Source organism: Equus asinus, chromosome 3 (genome assembly GCF_041296235.1).
Source record: "Equus asinus isolate D_3611 breed Donkey chromosome 3, EquAss-T2T_v2, whole genome shotgun sequence".
NCBI lineage: Eukaryota > Metazoa > Chordata > Mammalia > Perissodactyla > Equidae > Equus > Equus asinus.
Window position 1 is genome coordinate 89,504,256 of NC_091792.1, and position 19,075 is coordinate 89,523,330.

Here is a 19,075-nt window from a genome sequence, read left to right on the forward strand (position 1 = left end):
ACAAATAAAGAAGATAAAAAAGGTTTTATATAGCTACTTACATCGTAGCCTAGAAGTTCAGTCTGTGTGGATTTATCTACTCTTGAAGCAAAGGCCTTCTGTAAATGCTTGACTTTTTCCTGTAGGAAAAAAAAAATAACACAGAGAGTCATGTGCATCTATACTAATATTCCCCACTTATTAAGATTTGATTAGTGTGCATTTCATGATTTTCTGTGTGTATGCTTTGCTCTGTTAGTGCTCTGCATATGAACTTAAATTTTCAAAGCTTTAATTTTCAGGTCATGACTACTCCACCTTTGGCATCTGTTCTTTTTGTACAGGAACCACTGAGTCAGAACCATAGTTGAACGCTAGAGAGACATAATTTGCTTGAATCTGAGACCAAATGCTTATCCTATGTTTCTTAGCAACTATTTTTTGTAAATTAGATTGATATGATTTTATTGATCTAGTTTCAGAGCATTTAAAATCCAAAACATACTCAATAAATAATACCACCCATCTATTTAGTTTTTTGGGTTTTGCTTCACTTCTTAATCCTTTGCTCCTGGAATCTACACCTTTAGGAATCTAAAGGGATTTGACACTAATCTACTCCTGTTACAACTAGATAAGGGAAGTAATACACAAGACAAGTTTGGGATTTCACATCCCCAATGCAAATATATGAATTCTGGTCTTCTAATTTGACTGGGCTTCTGGCTGGGGCCTTCTCTTCTCATTCCTAAATGTCTCACTTAAAATAAAATGGGATCTTGAAATGTATAAACACCTACTGGTTCAAACTTGCCTAAGGAGAGATAAATGAAAGGGACAATAGTGAGGAATGACACTAGAGTGGTAAATCAAGTCTATATCAGAAAGCACAGAACTCTATGTCAAAGGATTTTAGAGTTTTCTTCATTTTTGAAATATTATTTTACAATTGAAGGCCATAAAAATATTTTAACTAAATTACAACAGAACTTATTTAAATACTTCCTTTCACTTTATACAAAAAAGAACCAGAAGGAAGCAATATAGAGAAGAAAAACAGTTGAAGTATATCGAAGTTTTTCTGGACCAATTAATTTACCACATGTGATTTAATGTGGCTCTCTTTCAGTCTTTTCCTGTTTAAGCAAACAATTCCTTTTTCTAAGCTCTCTCAGAGGGATAGGGGAAAGTAGAAACAACTCAATTTCCAGCAGATACATTTTATAAATAAATCTATACTCCTGACAAAATATTCTATTGCCTTTAAGATTTTCCTTCCAACAACGACAACATCAATACTTAAAAAAACACACCCTTGTTTTTTTCTCATTTAAGATTAATAAAACGTAAGTGTGCTTAGAATAAACAAAAAGAAAAAACACTAGCAGATTATGTAAAAAATAGTAACCAAAAGGAATAAAAAAGAGCAATTTCATTATTTACACTTGCTGTTTAATTGCTGCCTGATCTGAGTCCTGAATATGTGGAGGTTTTGAATATTACATAATATTGCTATCTGAATAAAAAATACGTAATATAGTTTTTTTGTCTCCAAATTTCAAATTATTTCATCTGACATTAAGAGTAATATAATGACATCTGTTTAATAAAAGTTAGCTACTATAAATAAGTGCATATAAACCAAAGAAAACAGATAATTTACAAACTTACTTGGAGTATGTACCTGTGTTCACATTCCCTCTCCTTCTGTAATCTTTATTACAACAATAATAGATGCCATTAACAGAATATAGGTATGCGCTAGGAACTGTAACACGTAATATACATGAGTCCTCTCAAGAACATACAATGTCTGGGTTATTGTCCCTTTTTAAAAGAAAAGGAAATTGACAATTGGTAAGTTGAAATCTGTTGCTAAAGGTCACACAAGCTAGTAGTAAGTGGAACAGTCAAGATGAAAACTGCTATCTGTCTCCAAACCGTGGTGCCCTTTCTATAAAGATATTTTGACTCTGAAAAAGCTTACAAGTAGTCTTGCTGCTCCCATTTCACATATGCAAGGAAACATACCAAATGTACACTTTTTATAGTTGCTACACAGCTAATAGGATAATTGATGTTCACCTAGCCTGTATCTCTCTCAGACTCTATCAAGTCATTTTGCTTTACTGTGAAAACAATTTAAGATTGCCTAAGATTTACCAGTTTGTTTCCTCTAAAAGCTACAATTCCACAGAATACCCATTACTATAAATATGATCAGCAATGCATTTTGGAGCATGAGTTAGGAATAAAATGGTAAAGTTAATATAGAGTTATAACACAAAATTGGAAGCAAGATGTGAAAAAGCAAACAAATAAAAATTTAATGTTGAGTTGGCCTGAAATCCTTTTGATAGCAATGATAGTATCAGTTGAGTAATCTAAAAATATATTCTGTTTAAGCTGTTAGAATCATTTCGTGTGTGTGTTTTATGCATTGGATATTCACAGAGTCTACCTCCACAGTATATACTGTCCATATAAAAAGGCTAGTTCCTAATTTCTTTTAGAATTTTTAAATTTAAATTTCATCAGTCAAAAATATATATCTATTGAATGCCTGAGCCTAAAAAACAAACTAGGGAGGCCAGCCCGGTGGTGCACTGGTTAAGTGCACACATTCCACTTTGGCGGCCTGGGGTTCCCCTGTTCGGATCCCCAGTGCGGACACGGCACCACTTGGCAAGCCATGCTGTGGTAGGCATCCCACACATAAAGTAGAAGAAGATGGGCACTGATGTGAGCTCAGGGCCAGTCTGCCTCAGCAAAACAAAAGAGGGGGATTGGCAGCAGATGTTAGCTCAGGGTTAATCTTCCTCAAAACAACAACAACAACAACAACAACAAAACCCAAAATAGGTACCATTGATACATGTATATTTTTGCACTTGCGTGTGTGCACATGTACGCACATGTCATTGAGGAAGCACTGAAGAGGACAAATGTGGTAAGATAAAATACAAGACAGCAGCCAGGCCAGTGGCACAGTGGTAAAGTTTATGTGTTCCACTTTGTCAGCCTGGGGTTCGCAGGTTTAGAATCTGGGCGTGGACCTACACACCACTGATCAAGCCATGCTGAGGCAGCAACCCACATAGAGGAACGAGAGGGATTTACAACTAGGATATACAACTGTGTACTGGGGCTTTGGGGAAGAAAAAAAGGAAGATTGGCAACAGATGTTATCTCAGGGCCAATCTTCCTCACCAAAAAAATTGAAAAAAAAAAAAGACAAATCGTGACAAACCAGTATAACTGGCTTTTAAAATGAAGCCTCAAGTGACCAGGGAGGAGAGTACTGGCAGTTATTTATTCTTATTTCAGAATATATTTGGATTTATTTACATTATTAGATACTCTCTTGATTAACAAAGTTATGAATAATATTTAAAATTCTAGCAAGTTTAATAATCTACACGATTTATTTTTACTTTAGATATTAATATCTATTCGTATCTACTAGAGCTGTTTAAAAAAATTATGCATGTTAAACTAAGTACAATACATTAAACTGAAAAGAAATTATTCAATAATCTCAAGATATAACTATATTTTATATTAAATTATTATTTTAATTATCTATACAGATGAAATTCATCTGCAAGATGATAAAGGATGAACTTTTAAAAAATATTACATGAAGGCCTACTTGCAGTAGTTAGTTTTAGAATCTATAATGAAAGGAAATGTACTCATTAATAAAATTAACAAAGACTGATATAGGAAATATATGTAACAGTGATTACAGCACTACTATACGATTATGTGCCTTCAAGCTGAAGGGGAAAAAAAGCATCTGGGTTGTTAAAAAAGCAAGTTTCGCAAAGAGTAGCTTTGAATTGGGAAAGGAAATATCTTAAAAGTGTAAAATAATACAAAGACTGCTTAAAATAGTATAATCCTAAATTGGATCCTAAATTATGGATCTAAAGGTTAAAGTTTACGCAAAGAGAAACAGTAACGAAAGATTCACACTCTAAAAGAGGAGAAAAGCTAAGTTCTAAAATTGAAAAGTAATGTAATTCACCCAAGAAAATTCACAAAGTGTTCTGAGTCAAGTTTAAACTGGAATTTGGTAGGTCAAAAAGAATTTGAACATATTCTTGTAAGGCACTTCAATGTCAATAATAAAAGATTATTTGAACAAAACAAAAGCAAAAAACTAATGGGAAAATCATTAGGATTGCTTAATGATATCAAGCCCAAGGACGAGCTCAGGAATGGAAAGGTCATGTTATAGAGATCACATTGATTATTTTCACCCACCCTTAATAAGGGCGTATCACTGAGACCTCAGTAGAATCATAAACAAGCACGACAGTGACAAGGAAATCAAACCTCCTCACATAGAACATAAAATTTCTTAGGACTATCAAGAAAACATTAAAATGCAGTATTACTTTCTCACTTTTTAACATGAAAAATTGCTAACATATAACAAAAAGGAGGGAGAATAACACCTAGAATCCCTATGCGCTCATCACTCAATTTCAACAACGGACATTGGAATGGAAGTAAGTATTAGCATCAGCTATATACTTAAATAGCTGCACTGGTCAGTATTGTCCTTCAACTTAGCTAAGAGGTGTTTGCACTAGAGGACTCTGCTCTGCAGGAAATGTCAGTAAATCAATAAAGCAAACATCTGGAAAATACATTTATTCTCATCTGAACTTATGATACCTGAACTAGGAAATTGTCTGACATCCTCCACTATCTACCACTTTGAGACTGCATTGCAGGTGATTTTTTGAAGAATTGAGAGGATATATCATTACACAGCATAATTTAAATTTATGGAACTCATTACCCATAAGACATTGTACAAACCAAACATATAGGTAGATTTAAGAAGAGTTTATGTCACTTCATTTAAGAAAGAGATAGATGGACCAAAAATGCAAATTAGAAATTTTTATATCTTTGGAGATTGAAATCCTTAGAGATGATTTCCACATAACCCAGATAACTGCATGCAATATTCTAGATGTAAAGCATGCAGCCTTTTTCTCCCCAGAAAGAAGTGAATGATGATTTCTATTTCAATTCTAACGTTACTTTTCTTGTTCCTGACTTTTTTTTCAAATAGCACATTGTACTATATTAATACCACTAAACTAATATGTATATTTGATTTCTTTAGTGCTTATGACAGGCTAATCCATTTCTTCTGGTTTAGTACTCTTCCCAGTAAGGTGGAGCTAATTAAGAAAGCCCTCATAAAGTAGGACATGAAGGAGATGTCTTTAAGTTAGATCCTCTAGAAGCCAGGGACAGCAAAGTAATCTGAAACTGTGATTTGGATCGCATTATTCTCTTGCTTAAAACCTCTTAATATCCCATTCCTATACGGTAGCCACTAGCCACATGTGGCAAATGAGCACCTGAAATGTGGCTAGACCAAATCGAGATGTGTTGTAGGTGAAAAATACACACTGGATTTTGAAGACTTAAGTACAAAAGAACCTCATTAATAAAATCTCATGATTAATTTAACATTTATGACATCTTTAATGATACTATTTGGGAGGTATTAAGTTAAATAAAATTTATTTGAAATATTAAAGTGCATAAATGACTTTCATTTGTTGCTTGTTTTATATTTCTATCAAAAAGCTCTGGTCTGTATAATAAAAAGCAAACCTTCACCATCCAGCCCTTGCCTCTCCTGACTCTTATTTATTATGCTAATTTCATCTCATACCAACTTCCTCTTGCAAAAGTGACTCACACTTATTTTCTTCCAGTTGCTGGAGTGGATTCAGATTTTTTGCACTTGGACTTTTAAGATGCCATATCCTCCATTTGGAATGTTCTTCATATTAAGTGTTACTGCCTTAGAGATATCCTCTTGAAAGTAGATTCCCATCTCCAGGTGATCTCTCTTTTAATCTCTTTTTTTACTAAATGTCTCTCATTTCAACTGACAATTATTTCTTTTACACGGCTGTTTGCCTATATTTGGTCTGTCTTCTGCACTAGCGTGTAGGCTCCTTACAGCAAGGATCACGTCTCTTGAGAGCCATATTGACTCCACACTGCCTAATGTAGTTTTTGGCACATTCTAGGTGCTCAATATTTTTCTGAATAAATGAAGCAGTAGGTGAATGAGAGATGATGCATGAGGTTTGAGAGCATTCATCAGAGACCAGCTGGTGAACTTGGCATACTGCAGAAGCATTTGCTATAGAAAATTTAATATTGGTGACATGACAAGTCCAGTAAAATTTCTGGCATTTGTATGATATATAAATTTAAGTAGGGACAGATTGGAAATGATATATGAACTAGAGATTTTTCTAGTGATCCTAGACTGTATAAATGCTTTGAGAGAAAACAAAAGAAAGGGAGAAGAAAGAAAGCAGAGACACAAAAGTGAGGACATAAAAGAATAGGTATAAATCAAACACATGACAGAGGATTTGATGCTGTAACATCAAGTGAGAGATATTTTCCTGAATAGATTAGGATTTGTCTTTTTTCAAGAAAAGCTTATGTTCTCCATCCTCACTCTTGCCTGAATTTTATACTGTGAGTGAGAAATTAATGAGGTGATTCATCTAATGAAGGTAATTAGGAAAAAAAATAATGACTGTAGAAATGTCTTCTATAGAAAACAGGGCCCAGGAGAATGTTTTCATACATCAAGTTCCAAAACATTCCCTCATTAACAACATCTTGGTCTATAACATGCACTTTCTATTTGTCAGGGGACCTTCCCCCGGCCCATATTTGCATGAGTGGCCTTCTGCAGGAAGTATACTTCTAGTTTCTTTCCCTACCTCTCTCACTCAGTCCCCTTCATCTAAAAACTGGTAGGTGACCTTGGGATAAATAAACATGCTCTGCTTCTTACTGGCATGGCCTGTGTGCGGGAGGAAATCTCAGCTTGTCCAGACATAAGCTTACAGACTCTTGCCCTGTGGGAGAGGTCTTCGATTTTCCTTTGAGTCAGCAACTCCGGTGGGTCACTTCAGTTCAGATAAGAATGTATTAGAAGCTTACATGGCTGCATTCCAATCCAGGTTTGGATTGTATTATATTATAATTCAATTTCTCTGAATCTTCTATTTTGCAATTAACTCTAAATTTAGGAGGGCAAAGAAGGATGTTGTTTATTGCCCCTTTTAAACCTCAAACACACACACACACTGAATCAATTTGGAAAAATGGAGTTTTAATATAGTTATTGGGAAGTTCTAGGAGATTTATAATAGTGTTGACCACAACAACCATAAAACCTTAATTCAACCTTGAAAATTATTCCTATATATATAAAAAAATCTGTACAACTAAAAATGGAAACTTGCCTGCAATATTGAGATTGACATCTTGAAAGTATGACAAAGATTCCTCTAGCTTTTTCTTGCTTGATATTTTTATTCAGGAAGGTCAGGACATGGTACCCTGCCCACTTTATTATTATGGCTTAAAACTGAGATTCCCATTTTGAAGAAAAGATTCAGTTTAGGGGATTGTGAGCATTTTATTTTATGGTATTGATTTAATTTTAATGTATTACAAAATTCTTATAATAAACTGTGAAGTGACACAAAAGTCTTCAAGATAGTCATTCATTAACAGCAATATGCTGATGACAGCATTCCGGAAACACAAGCATAAGGGAGACAAGAATAAGATTACTGACAACTTGCAGAGTCAGCACAGCATTACAGGTTGACAATCGGCTAGGAAACAATGGATGTCATGCATCAAACCTCACCAGACAAAGTGTACACACAGATCAAACTTTACTGGCAAACTCAAGAAATTCTGAATGCCATCAAATGCATTATCCTTCAAATTTCCTTCAGCATACTCATAAGCAAAGGTAAAAAATAAAATAATATATAGCCCCATACATGTATATCTGAAGAGCAAAATCTCATAAGACAGCGAATCTGAAGGGATTATATGTGGCATCTACTTATTCATCTTTTAAAGAGAAATGGTAGGCAAAGAAAGTTAAAGCTGGATTTAACTGATTCCAACAAATATTTAATGAGTATCCATAATTTATTAATTCATCTATCAGTAATTATAACTATGCAAATTAAACTATGAGTTCACTCTTTCTCTCTGTGTAATTACAAATACAATAATATTTTATTTTACATATCTCATATTCTTTTATATATTTTCTATTTACAAATAAAACTATTTCTATAAAATTCTTGGCTAATTGTTCACTGTGAGTCGTTTCTGAGCACAACTCCTAAGAAACAACTGTGCTGGCTGTGCAGCTGGCAGAAGAGGCGCAGGTTCTCTCAGCAGAGTGGTATGTCTACAGCACTAAACACAATGCTCTCGTTATAGAGAGAGTGGTAAACAAAATGTTACTGTTCTTGCTGTTGCACAGCTTATAGTTCACACGGGAGTAGGCTTCCCATAAGGAAACATACCAATAGGTATAAAATTACAAATTTTGGTAATTGATATAAAGGGAAGCAATGAGTTGCGAGGAGAGAGAATAACATGGAGGATATTCTTTATTTATGTGTGATGATAGAGTGGGCCTTACTGACGGAATAATCCTTAAGGTTAAACCTACAGGAGAAGGACACAGACAGGCAGTAAACAGGGGACTGTTTGAGAAAGAGAGATTGGAAAAAGCTCATGGAAAAAGCTCATTTGAGAAAAAGTACAATGTGACGAGAAGTTAGTGAGCAAGAGGAATATCGGCATAAGATGACGGAAGGCTCCGCTAAGCAGTGGCTTTTATGTTAAGTTCAATGGGAAACAACAGAAATATTTTAAGTATGATCCAATTGTATTTAGCCATCATCATTCTGGTTGCCATATGGAGAAGAAAATAGAAGCAGGGAAGATATGGGAAGAAGGGAATTTGGACGACAATGCAGTAGTCTAGAAGAAATGCTTTGGGCAAGACGGATACAATCCTATATTTTTTCTGGACTCAAAGTAAGGGCTACATTTAAAAGCTAGTAATTTATTGTATAGGTAGTTTAAGGAAAAGGGAAAAGTCAAAAATGACTCCCAAGTTTCTGTTCTGAGCAAACTGGGAGGCTGGATGGTGGTGGCATTTCTGATATGGGGAACACTGCAGGAGAAGCAGGTTCAACTGGAACCGGGAATGAACAGGAGATCAAAATGCAGGATGAATTGAGAATGAGGTGAAAGGTACATATTGAGCAAATTAAAAAGTGAGATAACTGTGAAATATCCAAGCACGTATGTGGCAATATGAGTCATTAGAGAGGGTTAGCTTGCTGAAAGCTATAAAAGTACTAGTAATTGGGTACAAACACAAAGAACCTATACATGAATGCATTCATCTTTCCTATGGTAGCCGACACATCGTTTCTAACCAGCACTCCTCATTGCTCCCCTCACACACAGACACTTTCCTGGGCACTTCACCTTCCTCCCTTTAGCACACGGCTACTGCCAGAGCTGCCAGATAGTGCAATATGATCACTCTGTCACAGTTCATTGATTTGCAGGGCTAGAGACCTTTTCTGGCAATTTTGGTACAAGAAGTAAGAAAAATAAGCTAAACTATCTTGTAGTGCTTAGATCAAAAGTAGTAAAGTTTGAGAGCTAGCAGTGGTCAAGTTTATGGTGGTACAGAGAAGAGAAATAGCAGAAGTTGGTCTCTAAAAAAAAAGAAGACAAAAGAAGGAAAACAACAGCAGAAATGAGTGTAGAGCATGAAAATTACTCTCTGAATTGTTAATTATATTTGGTCCTGGGTCTTGCCTTTGGTTTCATGAGTCACCCCCATAGTATTTTAATAAATTCCCACTTTAGTTTAAGGTAGACCAAATTTTCTTCCTGACATTTATAATCAAAAGAGACCTAGTCATATCTATCCTAAGAACCTGAAACCAGCAATTCCAAAAGTCCCATGCACCCCTATGTTCATTGCAGCATTATTCACAATAGCCAAGATGTGGAACCAACCTAAGTGCCCAGCAACTGATGATTGGATAAAGAAGATATGGTATATATACACAATGGAATACTACTCAGCCATAAAAAAGAACAGAATCGTCCCATTTGCAACAACATGGATGGCCCTTGAGGGAACTGTGTTGAGTGAAATAAGACAATCTCTGTATGACTCCACTCATATGAGGAAGTTAAACATGTAGACAAAGAAAGCAGTTTAGTGGCTACCAGGGGAAAGGTGGGGTGGGGGTGGGCACAAAGGGTGAAGGGGTGCACCTACAACACGACTGACAGACAATAATGTACAACTGTAATTTCACAAGGTTGTTAACTATCATAATCTTAATAAAAAAAAAAGAAAAAACAGACCTAGTCAAGGAAAAGAGAAAGTCTAAACCAAAAGTCAAGGAAAGAGAAAACCAATCCCAAAGAAATTAAATATTTCCAAAAACTTGATAAATAGTGGTAGGATTGTATGTAGCAATCTTCAAGACTAGTTTTATTTACTTAAAAAAAAAAAAGTTTATCGGGGCCAGCTTGGTGATGTAGTGGTTAAGTTGGCATGCTCTGCCTTGGCCCAGGGTTCGCAGGTTCAGATTCTGGGCATAGAACTACACACTGCTCATTAAGCCACACTATGGCAGCATCCCACATACAAAATAGAGGAAGACTGGCACAGACACTTAGCCCAGTGACAATCTTTCTCACCAAAAAAAAAGAGTTCGTTTAAAATTTGTGTTTAAATAAATTATTAGAAATTAAGCAATAAAAATGAAATTTTAATAAAATCATTATATGTGTACATAATCTCATTCTCTGTATATCTATACGTATTTCTTGCATGTTGGCAACTATGCATACCTATTTTATCTATTTTTAATCATAGTACCTACATATTATTTTGTATTCAGCTCTTTTTCCTATTATATAATGAAAATTTCAGTATCAAATAGTATTAACAGCAACTATTTTTAAAGATAGACAATATTATAGACGTAATGATTTCAAAAAATGTTCCTGCACAAAGCATATAATAGTACATAAAATTAAAAGTGAAAATATTCTTCTCTCACCCAGGTTCCACTTACAGATTTAAATACTCTTAACTATTTCTGCTTTTATTTGTTCTTGAGTTTACAACAATAATTTAAAATATAATTTCTTCTATTTCTTGATTCATCACATTTAGACACCATTAATACCTCAATAAAAATTGAAGGAATGAACATATTTTCTTTATCATCCACTTTCTCTTCAACCTTCGAATTTCTATTGGCTATATAATTATTAATAACATTATTTTTTAATTTTTCTAATAATGATTAATATTTTAAGTGATATGTTTAAACCTCTAACTCTTGACATGGCAGATTTAGATAGTACCTAGTAGTCCTCTATTACGAGAGGTCATGGCACTAGTATGCTTCCCTTTGCTTTGCCTCTCCTTATTTCACTTTCAGTTTTTATTGGTAATATTTACGTTGTTAGGTACAATCACATTTTTCTACAATTACAGTAAGTCTTCCATTCTTTTCTACAAGTTTATTATAACATTGGAAGAAACAAATGTTTATGATTTTAATATGTAAATATTATTTAACAAGTAATGTAATTAGTCTCAGGAAAAAGGAAATGAAATCCAATTAATTAATAACTTTATGAGTAAAAAAGAATCTTGTAAGATTCAAGGTCTAATGAAACTTCTCTAATTTCATCCTTCATTCCTTACATTGAGAGTTTGCAATGGGTATATACTATTAAATTTTGCTGATATTACATTATTTATCAAATCTTAGAATATTTAGACTAATTTTAGAATCATCTTGAACATTTTTTGTACATATGACCTTTTTTTATTTTAGGTTAAATTGTGGGAATAGAGTTAACAAAATAGTATGGATATCTTTATGGATCATGCTATACATTACTAAATTGTGTTCCAAAAGATTGTAACAAGTAAAAATGACACTAAAAATGAATACCTGGCATCAGTTTTTTCAGCAATGCTCCCAGTATTGAATTTATATTTAAAAAAATATTGGCAAGATTAGTGAACATAACTTTATTTCAAGTTCATATATGCTTATTAACAAGAGAGAATGAATAACACTAGATGTATGTACACTGTTTTCCTTTTCTGCTTTGTTCATTATATTTACTTCCCTTCATACATGTTGTTAAAAAAATATTCAATTTTGAGAATATCACATAAATCCTAGTGACGCCAAAGGCTTAAGAACTGAAGTTGACTTGAATTAACACTACTAATAAAAGAAAAGCTACAACACAGCAAATCAAAACTCTGAAAGATAATATCACATTTACCCTTTTCATTCATTTTATTAGTAAAATCTATGCAACTTCTTCAAACAATGTCTATCCCATACACCAAAACTGCCTACCAGGCATGGCCACTTAGCCCTCATGCATCAAAATCTCAGCATACTCTAAACAAAACTTGTCATCTTCTAAAATTTTCTTTCTTTTTGGATTCCTCATTCCAGTAAAAGCTATCATTACCAGATTCTCCCAATAAGAACTTAGAGGTCATTCTGGATGCTTAGCTTCTTGAGTTCATTCATTACAAGACCAAGAAATTCTCTTCCTAGATAACCTTCAAATGTGTCCCTTCCTCTCTGTTTTAATCACCAGTGTTTGCTCCAGGCCCTCAGAATTTTTCTCCAGAGTCACAGCAATAACCTTTTAACAGTACTGTCTTCTCCAATTTTGATTCACTTAATTTATGTTCCATATTGCAGCCAAACTGATCTTTCTAAAATAAAATCAGATCATGCTTCATTTGTTCCTTGCAAATTCAAGATAAGTTTAAAACTCTTCAGCATTATTCATCTGGCTCTTCATGATTTGGTCTCTGGCTATTTAGCCTATCTTCCACTCCCCAGGACACTATAAACTTCAGGAAAAAATATATTACTTTTTCTTCAAGAAATCTCATCAGCTCTCTAAGGTCTCTGTTTCCTGTTATGCTTCACCCAAAGCCTAAAGTATGTTTACTTCGCCTTCTTTTTCACTTGGCTCAGGATTCTTGTGATTTAAAATGTAAATGATTTTACACATTTCACTTCTTTTTGGATCTATAAAGTAAAACTAATTTGATTCCTGCAATTACAATGCAAATGCTTTTACGGATTTTTATTCTTTTTGAAAGAGCTAAGCACAGCAAACCTTGCAACTTCTATTTATTCTTAGAGGGATCAACCTGGTTTGAGTTTAGTCTAATGTTACCGCTCTCTTATAAAACAATTTAATAATTTAATAATCCAAAAGGATAATTTTCAGGCACCCCTAAGTGGCATTGTTCTATATGATACTATCTACTGAGTTGATTACAAAGTACCACATATTTTTTGGTCATTGTTCTAAAGCAAAGAAAAGAATACAGCCAGAATATTTAAAAGTAACAATTCATTTAAAAAATTTATGGACAATTTAATTTAATTGTAGTATTATTTCATTTTCAACCCTCACAAATACATACACCTGCAGTATTGTATATTTGTTCCATTTTTAGTAAAATGTTTAGATCAATATAGGAACAAAGTACACAAAGAGACTATATCCTTTATTCAAAGTGTATACAAACAACTCTAGAGGTTTTAAATCTACCTTTATTAACCTAAATTCATTAGTCTATTAATTTTTGTTTAATTTCAAAGTTGTCAGAGCATAATTTTAATGGAATCACATACCAAGTTCTGTTGAATCTGTCTTAGTCTGTTTGGCCTGCTATAACAAAATACCATAGACTGAGTGGCTTATAAACAATAGCAATTTTTTTCTCACAGTTCTGGAGGCTAGAGATCTAAGATCAAGGAACCAGTGGATATGGTGTCTGATGAGGGCCTGCTTCCTCATAGATGGCACCTTCTCACTGTGTCCTAACAGAGTGGAAGGGGTGAGAAATCTCTCTGGGGTCTCTTTTATAAGAACACTCATCCCATTCACGAGGGCTTTGCCTTCTACCTAATCACTTCCCAAAGGCCCCACCTCCTAATATTATCACCTTGGGGAGTAGGATTCAATACATGAATTTTGGGAGGACACAAATATTCAGACCATAGCAGAATCCCAAGCACTACCAACTCTAATTATTCATATGGTAAAATGCTGAGCACAGTGTCCAGCACATGGAAAGCTTTTAACAAATAATAGCTATAACCATCACTGGTACTTGCAAGTATGAGAAATGGTACCACTATTACTTGATAATGAAGGAAGAAGAGAAAGGAAAAAAAGGGAAAGTATGTGGAAGGGAAGGAAATAAATGGTGAAAACATGGCAAAAACAAGTAGGAGAAGCACATTGAGAAGAAAAAAGAGGACAAAAGGGAGGTGGGGTAGAGAAAGGTGACAGGGAGAGATGGAGCCAATGGACAGTACAGCTAGTGTTTCTTGGAACAAAGTAAGTTGCTTTCTTGGAGGGGGCAGTGGGGGAATCAATAAAATGACCTAGAATTTAAATAAATATTAGTTGTCTTATAGTATTTGCTGCCTTGGCACTTCCAATGTGAGACCATGCACTCTTATTGACACTTTCCTGCAAGTGAGAATTTGCACAGAAATAAACATATATCATTTTTTCCATTGGTTGGTGTATTGCTTTCATTTGAAAAAGATGATAAGGTGGTTTAATTCATTAAAATAGTATGTGGAGATTATTTAGGTTATAAAAGGGGTAATATTTAGCAGTATTCAATTGTATTCATAAAAGAACAAAATTTTGAATGAGATTTCAGAAGTCTCTCCACCTGTTAACTATTCTGTTTTTATATTTGTTAGTTATCAATGAATTTAAAAACTGCATATGAACAAATTTTCACAAAAATGTATTAGCTGATGTTTGGCATTTTCACACTTCATTTAAGCATCCTTTCAAAGGAATATTTATAAGGTTAGGTTTAAGAATATCCATGTTTGTCATAAATGGGGAATTTCTCATTGTGAAATAAACATTGATTTTCAACTCCACTATTTATAATAAGTTGTTTAGCTATGAAAGCTATACATGTAAAACTATAAAATAACAAAGTTAAAAAAATATATATGAACAATTTAAAAAATGAGAGTGAGTTATAAGAAAAATTTTAAACTAATGAATAGAAAGCCTTTCCATAAATAATGTGTATTGAGTACAAATACAAATTCACCACCCCCATACAAATTCATGTGTTCAACAAGACGTTCAACTTATATGGGTTGCTGGTTACTACTTCTGAAAATGATGCTGAGGACACAAAAGGGAGAGAGAGAATCCAGGATCTAACAACAAGAACAACAGCAGTATTTGAAACTGCTCTGTGTGAGGAGTGGGTGGCCTCAGCTCAGGGCAGAGAGAAGCCAGAGGCAGCAATGGAAGGACAATTGAAATTCTGTTTGTCTCTCCTCACCCCACCCTCCCACCTCCTTCCTCTTGGACAACCATGGCCTATCCCCTTTCCTCAAACCACTGCTGTGAGTATCGATCTGGGCAAGACTCTTACTGGATGAGGTGAAAGCAGGTGGGGGCTGACAGGCTTTGGGCATGCAGTCCCTACTTCTCCCAATCCAACCACCAGGGTTTGTGGATTACAGCTTTGTAAAACTGCCTTGTCCCAGTGTTATAATCCCTAAGGATTTAGGGTGAAATCCTGACAGAGTTGTTTCTCGCTGGGTTGTTGCAAAATAAAGCAATGAGTCTGGTTGGTGATGCCTACCTGCCCCATGCCCTGCTCCCCTGAAAACACATCCTGAACTAGCCTAGATTGTCAAAGACCGTGGTCTGGCCTATGGTCCATCTCCAAGAGCAAAGAGTCAACAACATTCCAAAGATAACATGAGCTCACAGGCCAAGTGAACTAGACTCCTGAGGAGTGCCTGTACCTCAAAGATAAGTAATGAACTGGACAAAATAAATGCTTTCTGAAGCACAGTATTAATACAGATAATTGAGTAATTTTAAATAAATATACTATAATACATGAATGAATGAAGAAAGAAAGAAAGAGAGTGGGAGAGAAGAAAAAAGAAAAAGAAAGTTTATCTACGTTACCAGAAGTAATATTCCAGGCCTTAGTAATGCAATGGGAGGTGGACAGAACAAAAGGCATGAGGTGTACTAATGTGTTTCTTTTGTAAGATGAAAGATACAGTCATTGATACATTTAAGAAATAGTAGAAGTTATCCCATATGTGTTTCTTAAGTTAAGAAAAATAATAATAAAATTAGTTTATATAACTTTTAAACACCAGAAGAAAATTTTATAGAATTGCCCTAAAAGAGCAAGTAAAGTACAGGAAATGAAAAATATTAAACAAGATCGCAGAATTAAATCCTAGTTAGACAGAAATTAAAACACATGAAGATGTATTGAACCACCCAATTAAAAAACAAAGGCCCACAAATTGAAGAAGTGACAATAAGATCCAACAAAATGTCATACGCAAACCCAAAAAAAGACACAGCGAGACTAAAATAAAAGGATTGAGAACACAGAGCTGATAAATGTAAACCAAGAGAAAGCTAGTGTGGCAATCTTAATTTCTGATGAGCAAGCAAGCAATTGAAGCCTCCTTTGGATGGTCTGCAGTTTATGTGACTTCACAGGTGCTTTATACACATAGTCGTGATCCAGTCAAAGTAAAAATAATAGTAATAATAACAATAACAATAACACAAGAAGTGGTGGCTAGTAAGTTAATAAATAAGTAAAGCAAGATTAGAAATTCATAATTAAAATTCTACTGCCAGTGAAAATGTAATAGTAGGATAACCATGCTTTCTCAGTCTAATTTCAAAGGAAACTCCACCCTGTGCATCAATTCTCATCTTCAGCTTACATGAGGGCAATAATAAAACATCTTTTTAGATAATTTTATTTAAAATCTAAGACAGTGTGTTCAAGAAGACAAAAGAAGCAAATTTTTCATCTCAGTTTGGTAGGTGATGCGCATTGATAAAACGGTTACATGGACTCAGATGAAGACGGTAGAGAAGACAGCTCCCATTACCACAAGAGTGAAGTCTGTGTGGCAGGGCAGTACAGGGCTTGGTGACATTACATCTCTAGGTAGCATTTAAATTCTTCGAGGATCTGTCAAAATCATATATGCCAAACTGTGAAACTTTAGAGCAATATTTGAAATTACGGATCAGCAAAATAAGAGTGAACGTGCTGTTAACATTAAACTATTTTTTTCAGACAAATAAATCCTCATCCTCAGGTTGAATTAAGGAAAACGATTGTGAAATAGAGAAAATAAATGCCAAGTTTAGCCATTGTGCTGATTTTTCTTATTTCACTTGCCAGTTGGGAGAAAAAAAAAGTATTTTCATATACTAGCACATATCAAAGAGGTCCTTTCTATCAGAAATATTTCAGTCTTCAAAAGAATTTACATTATGTCTTTATCAAGGGTAATTTCTTTTGTCATTAAATAACGCAGGTACTTCCACATGCCAGTACTTTCAAAGCTTTGTGAATAACTCGCAAAGGCTATATATGTATATATTATGCATTTCAGTACTATAAAATAGTATTTTTTAAAGTATTATTTTGTTTTGTTTTGTTTTTTTAAAGATTGCCACCTGAGCTAACAACTGTTGCCAATCTTCTTCCTTCTTTTTCTCTTTTTTCCTTTCTGTTTTTTCCTCCCCAAATCTCCCCAGGTCATAGTTGCATATTTTAGTTGTGGGTCCCTCTAGTTGTGGCATGTGGGATGCCGCCTCAATGTGGCCCAATGAGCGGTGGCATGTCCACGCCCAGGATCAGAATCAGCCAAAGCCTGGGCCGCCATAGCGGACCGTGAACTTAACCACTCAGCCATGGGGCCAGCTCCCATTTTGGTTTTTAAAGTAACAAAAAGTAAAATCATTCTTTGAGTTTACTTGATATTGAAATCATATACATATACATATTTCATCAGTCATTTATTAAAATCTTTTTATCTAAAACAAGCCTTAATCTGAATATACTATGTTAATTCTATATTTTTAAATGCATGTCTAAGATTGCCCAATTCACTTGGTTTTTATTTATTTTAGTTTGATCATTTATGTTTTTTCTTTTTGCTTTTTCCATTTCAGTCTCAAAATAGACTACTTTTTTCAGTAAGCTTTTAAATTTACTCGGGAAATATCGGATTCATATGAATCTGGGTTAGTGATTCACAGATGGCAAGGACACCCCCAAATCTCCATCATACCATTGATAATATCAATGATACTATCATTAGTTTATTATATAAAGCATATTATCTTATAGGTCTTATTTATAACAACACTTATACTGACTTGTTTCAGGCATAGATTGTGGTATGGTAGTTCTTGCAACACTTTTCTGAGATGATGAGCATTATGTAACGCCAGACAGCAGGCACGCTTCACATAAACCACTGTCAAACCCAAACAAGATGCATCAGAATATTACTGCTTGTAATGTTTATACGTCAATTACATCTCAACTAAAAAGATTATTACCACTTGGGATATCCAGAAGCGAACTCCAAGATGAGAATCCCTGTGAAACTGATTCATTGGGAAATGCTCACAGGAAAGATAATGGTAGGACAGTGAGGAAGTTGGAAAGGGAATGGAAGAAAACTTTTAAAAATTATATTTGCACAAACATATATACTTGTATATCTTATTAAAATATATGACATTGCTGGGGCCAGCCTCACTGGGGCCAAGGGGTTATGGTTCTGTGCGCTTTGCTTCAGTGGCCTAGGGTTCAGGGTTTGGATCCCAGGCACAGATCTATTCCACTCATCAGCCATGCTGTGGCAGCATTCCACACACAAAATAGAGGAAGATTGGCACAGATGTTAGCTCAGGGACAATCTTCCTCAAGCAAAAAAAGAGGAAGATCAGCAAGAGATGTCAGCTCAGGAAGAATCTTCCTCACCAAAAAAATTAAAATTTAAAAAATTATGACATTGCTATGTAATACTAATCATAATTTGATTTTTAGAAATAATTCTGATATTTCACGTGTAAAAAAAATCAAGTGAAAATGTAAATACCTATAAATTTTGATAAGTATTTCCTGATCCTGAAAAGGAAGACTAAGTAAATGCTCAATATGAAATTATAAATATTTACTAATGCTATAGTAATATCAAGAGACACTGTATTTGATAGAAAATTGAGAACAACTGTTAGTCTCTATCTCTCTGTGAGAGAC

The 19,075-nt window shown here is 34.4% G+C and overlaps 1 protein-coding gene across 5 annotated transcripts in view; it reads right to left on the reverse strand.

The window, feature by feature from the left end:
• The window catches only part of CCSER1 (coiled-coil serine rich protein 1), a 1,220,070-nt gene that overhangs the window by 572,235 nt on the left and 628,760 nt on the right, over positions 1 to 19,075 (reverse strand). For all 5 annotated transcript variants that reach the window (XM_070505367.1, XM_070505366.1, XM_070505369.1 and 2 more), the window contains one exon: positions 42 to 119. In XM_070505367.1, coding sequence (XP_070361468.1) covers positions 42 to 119 — 78 coding nt within the window. The remainder of the gene's footprint in view (positions 1 to 41; positions 120 to 19,075) is intronic.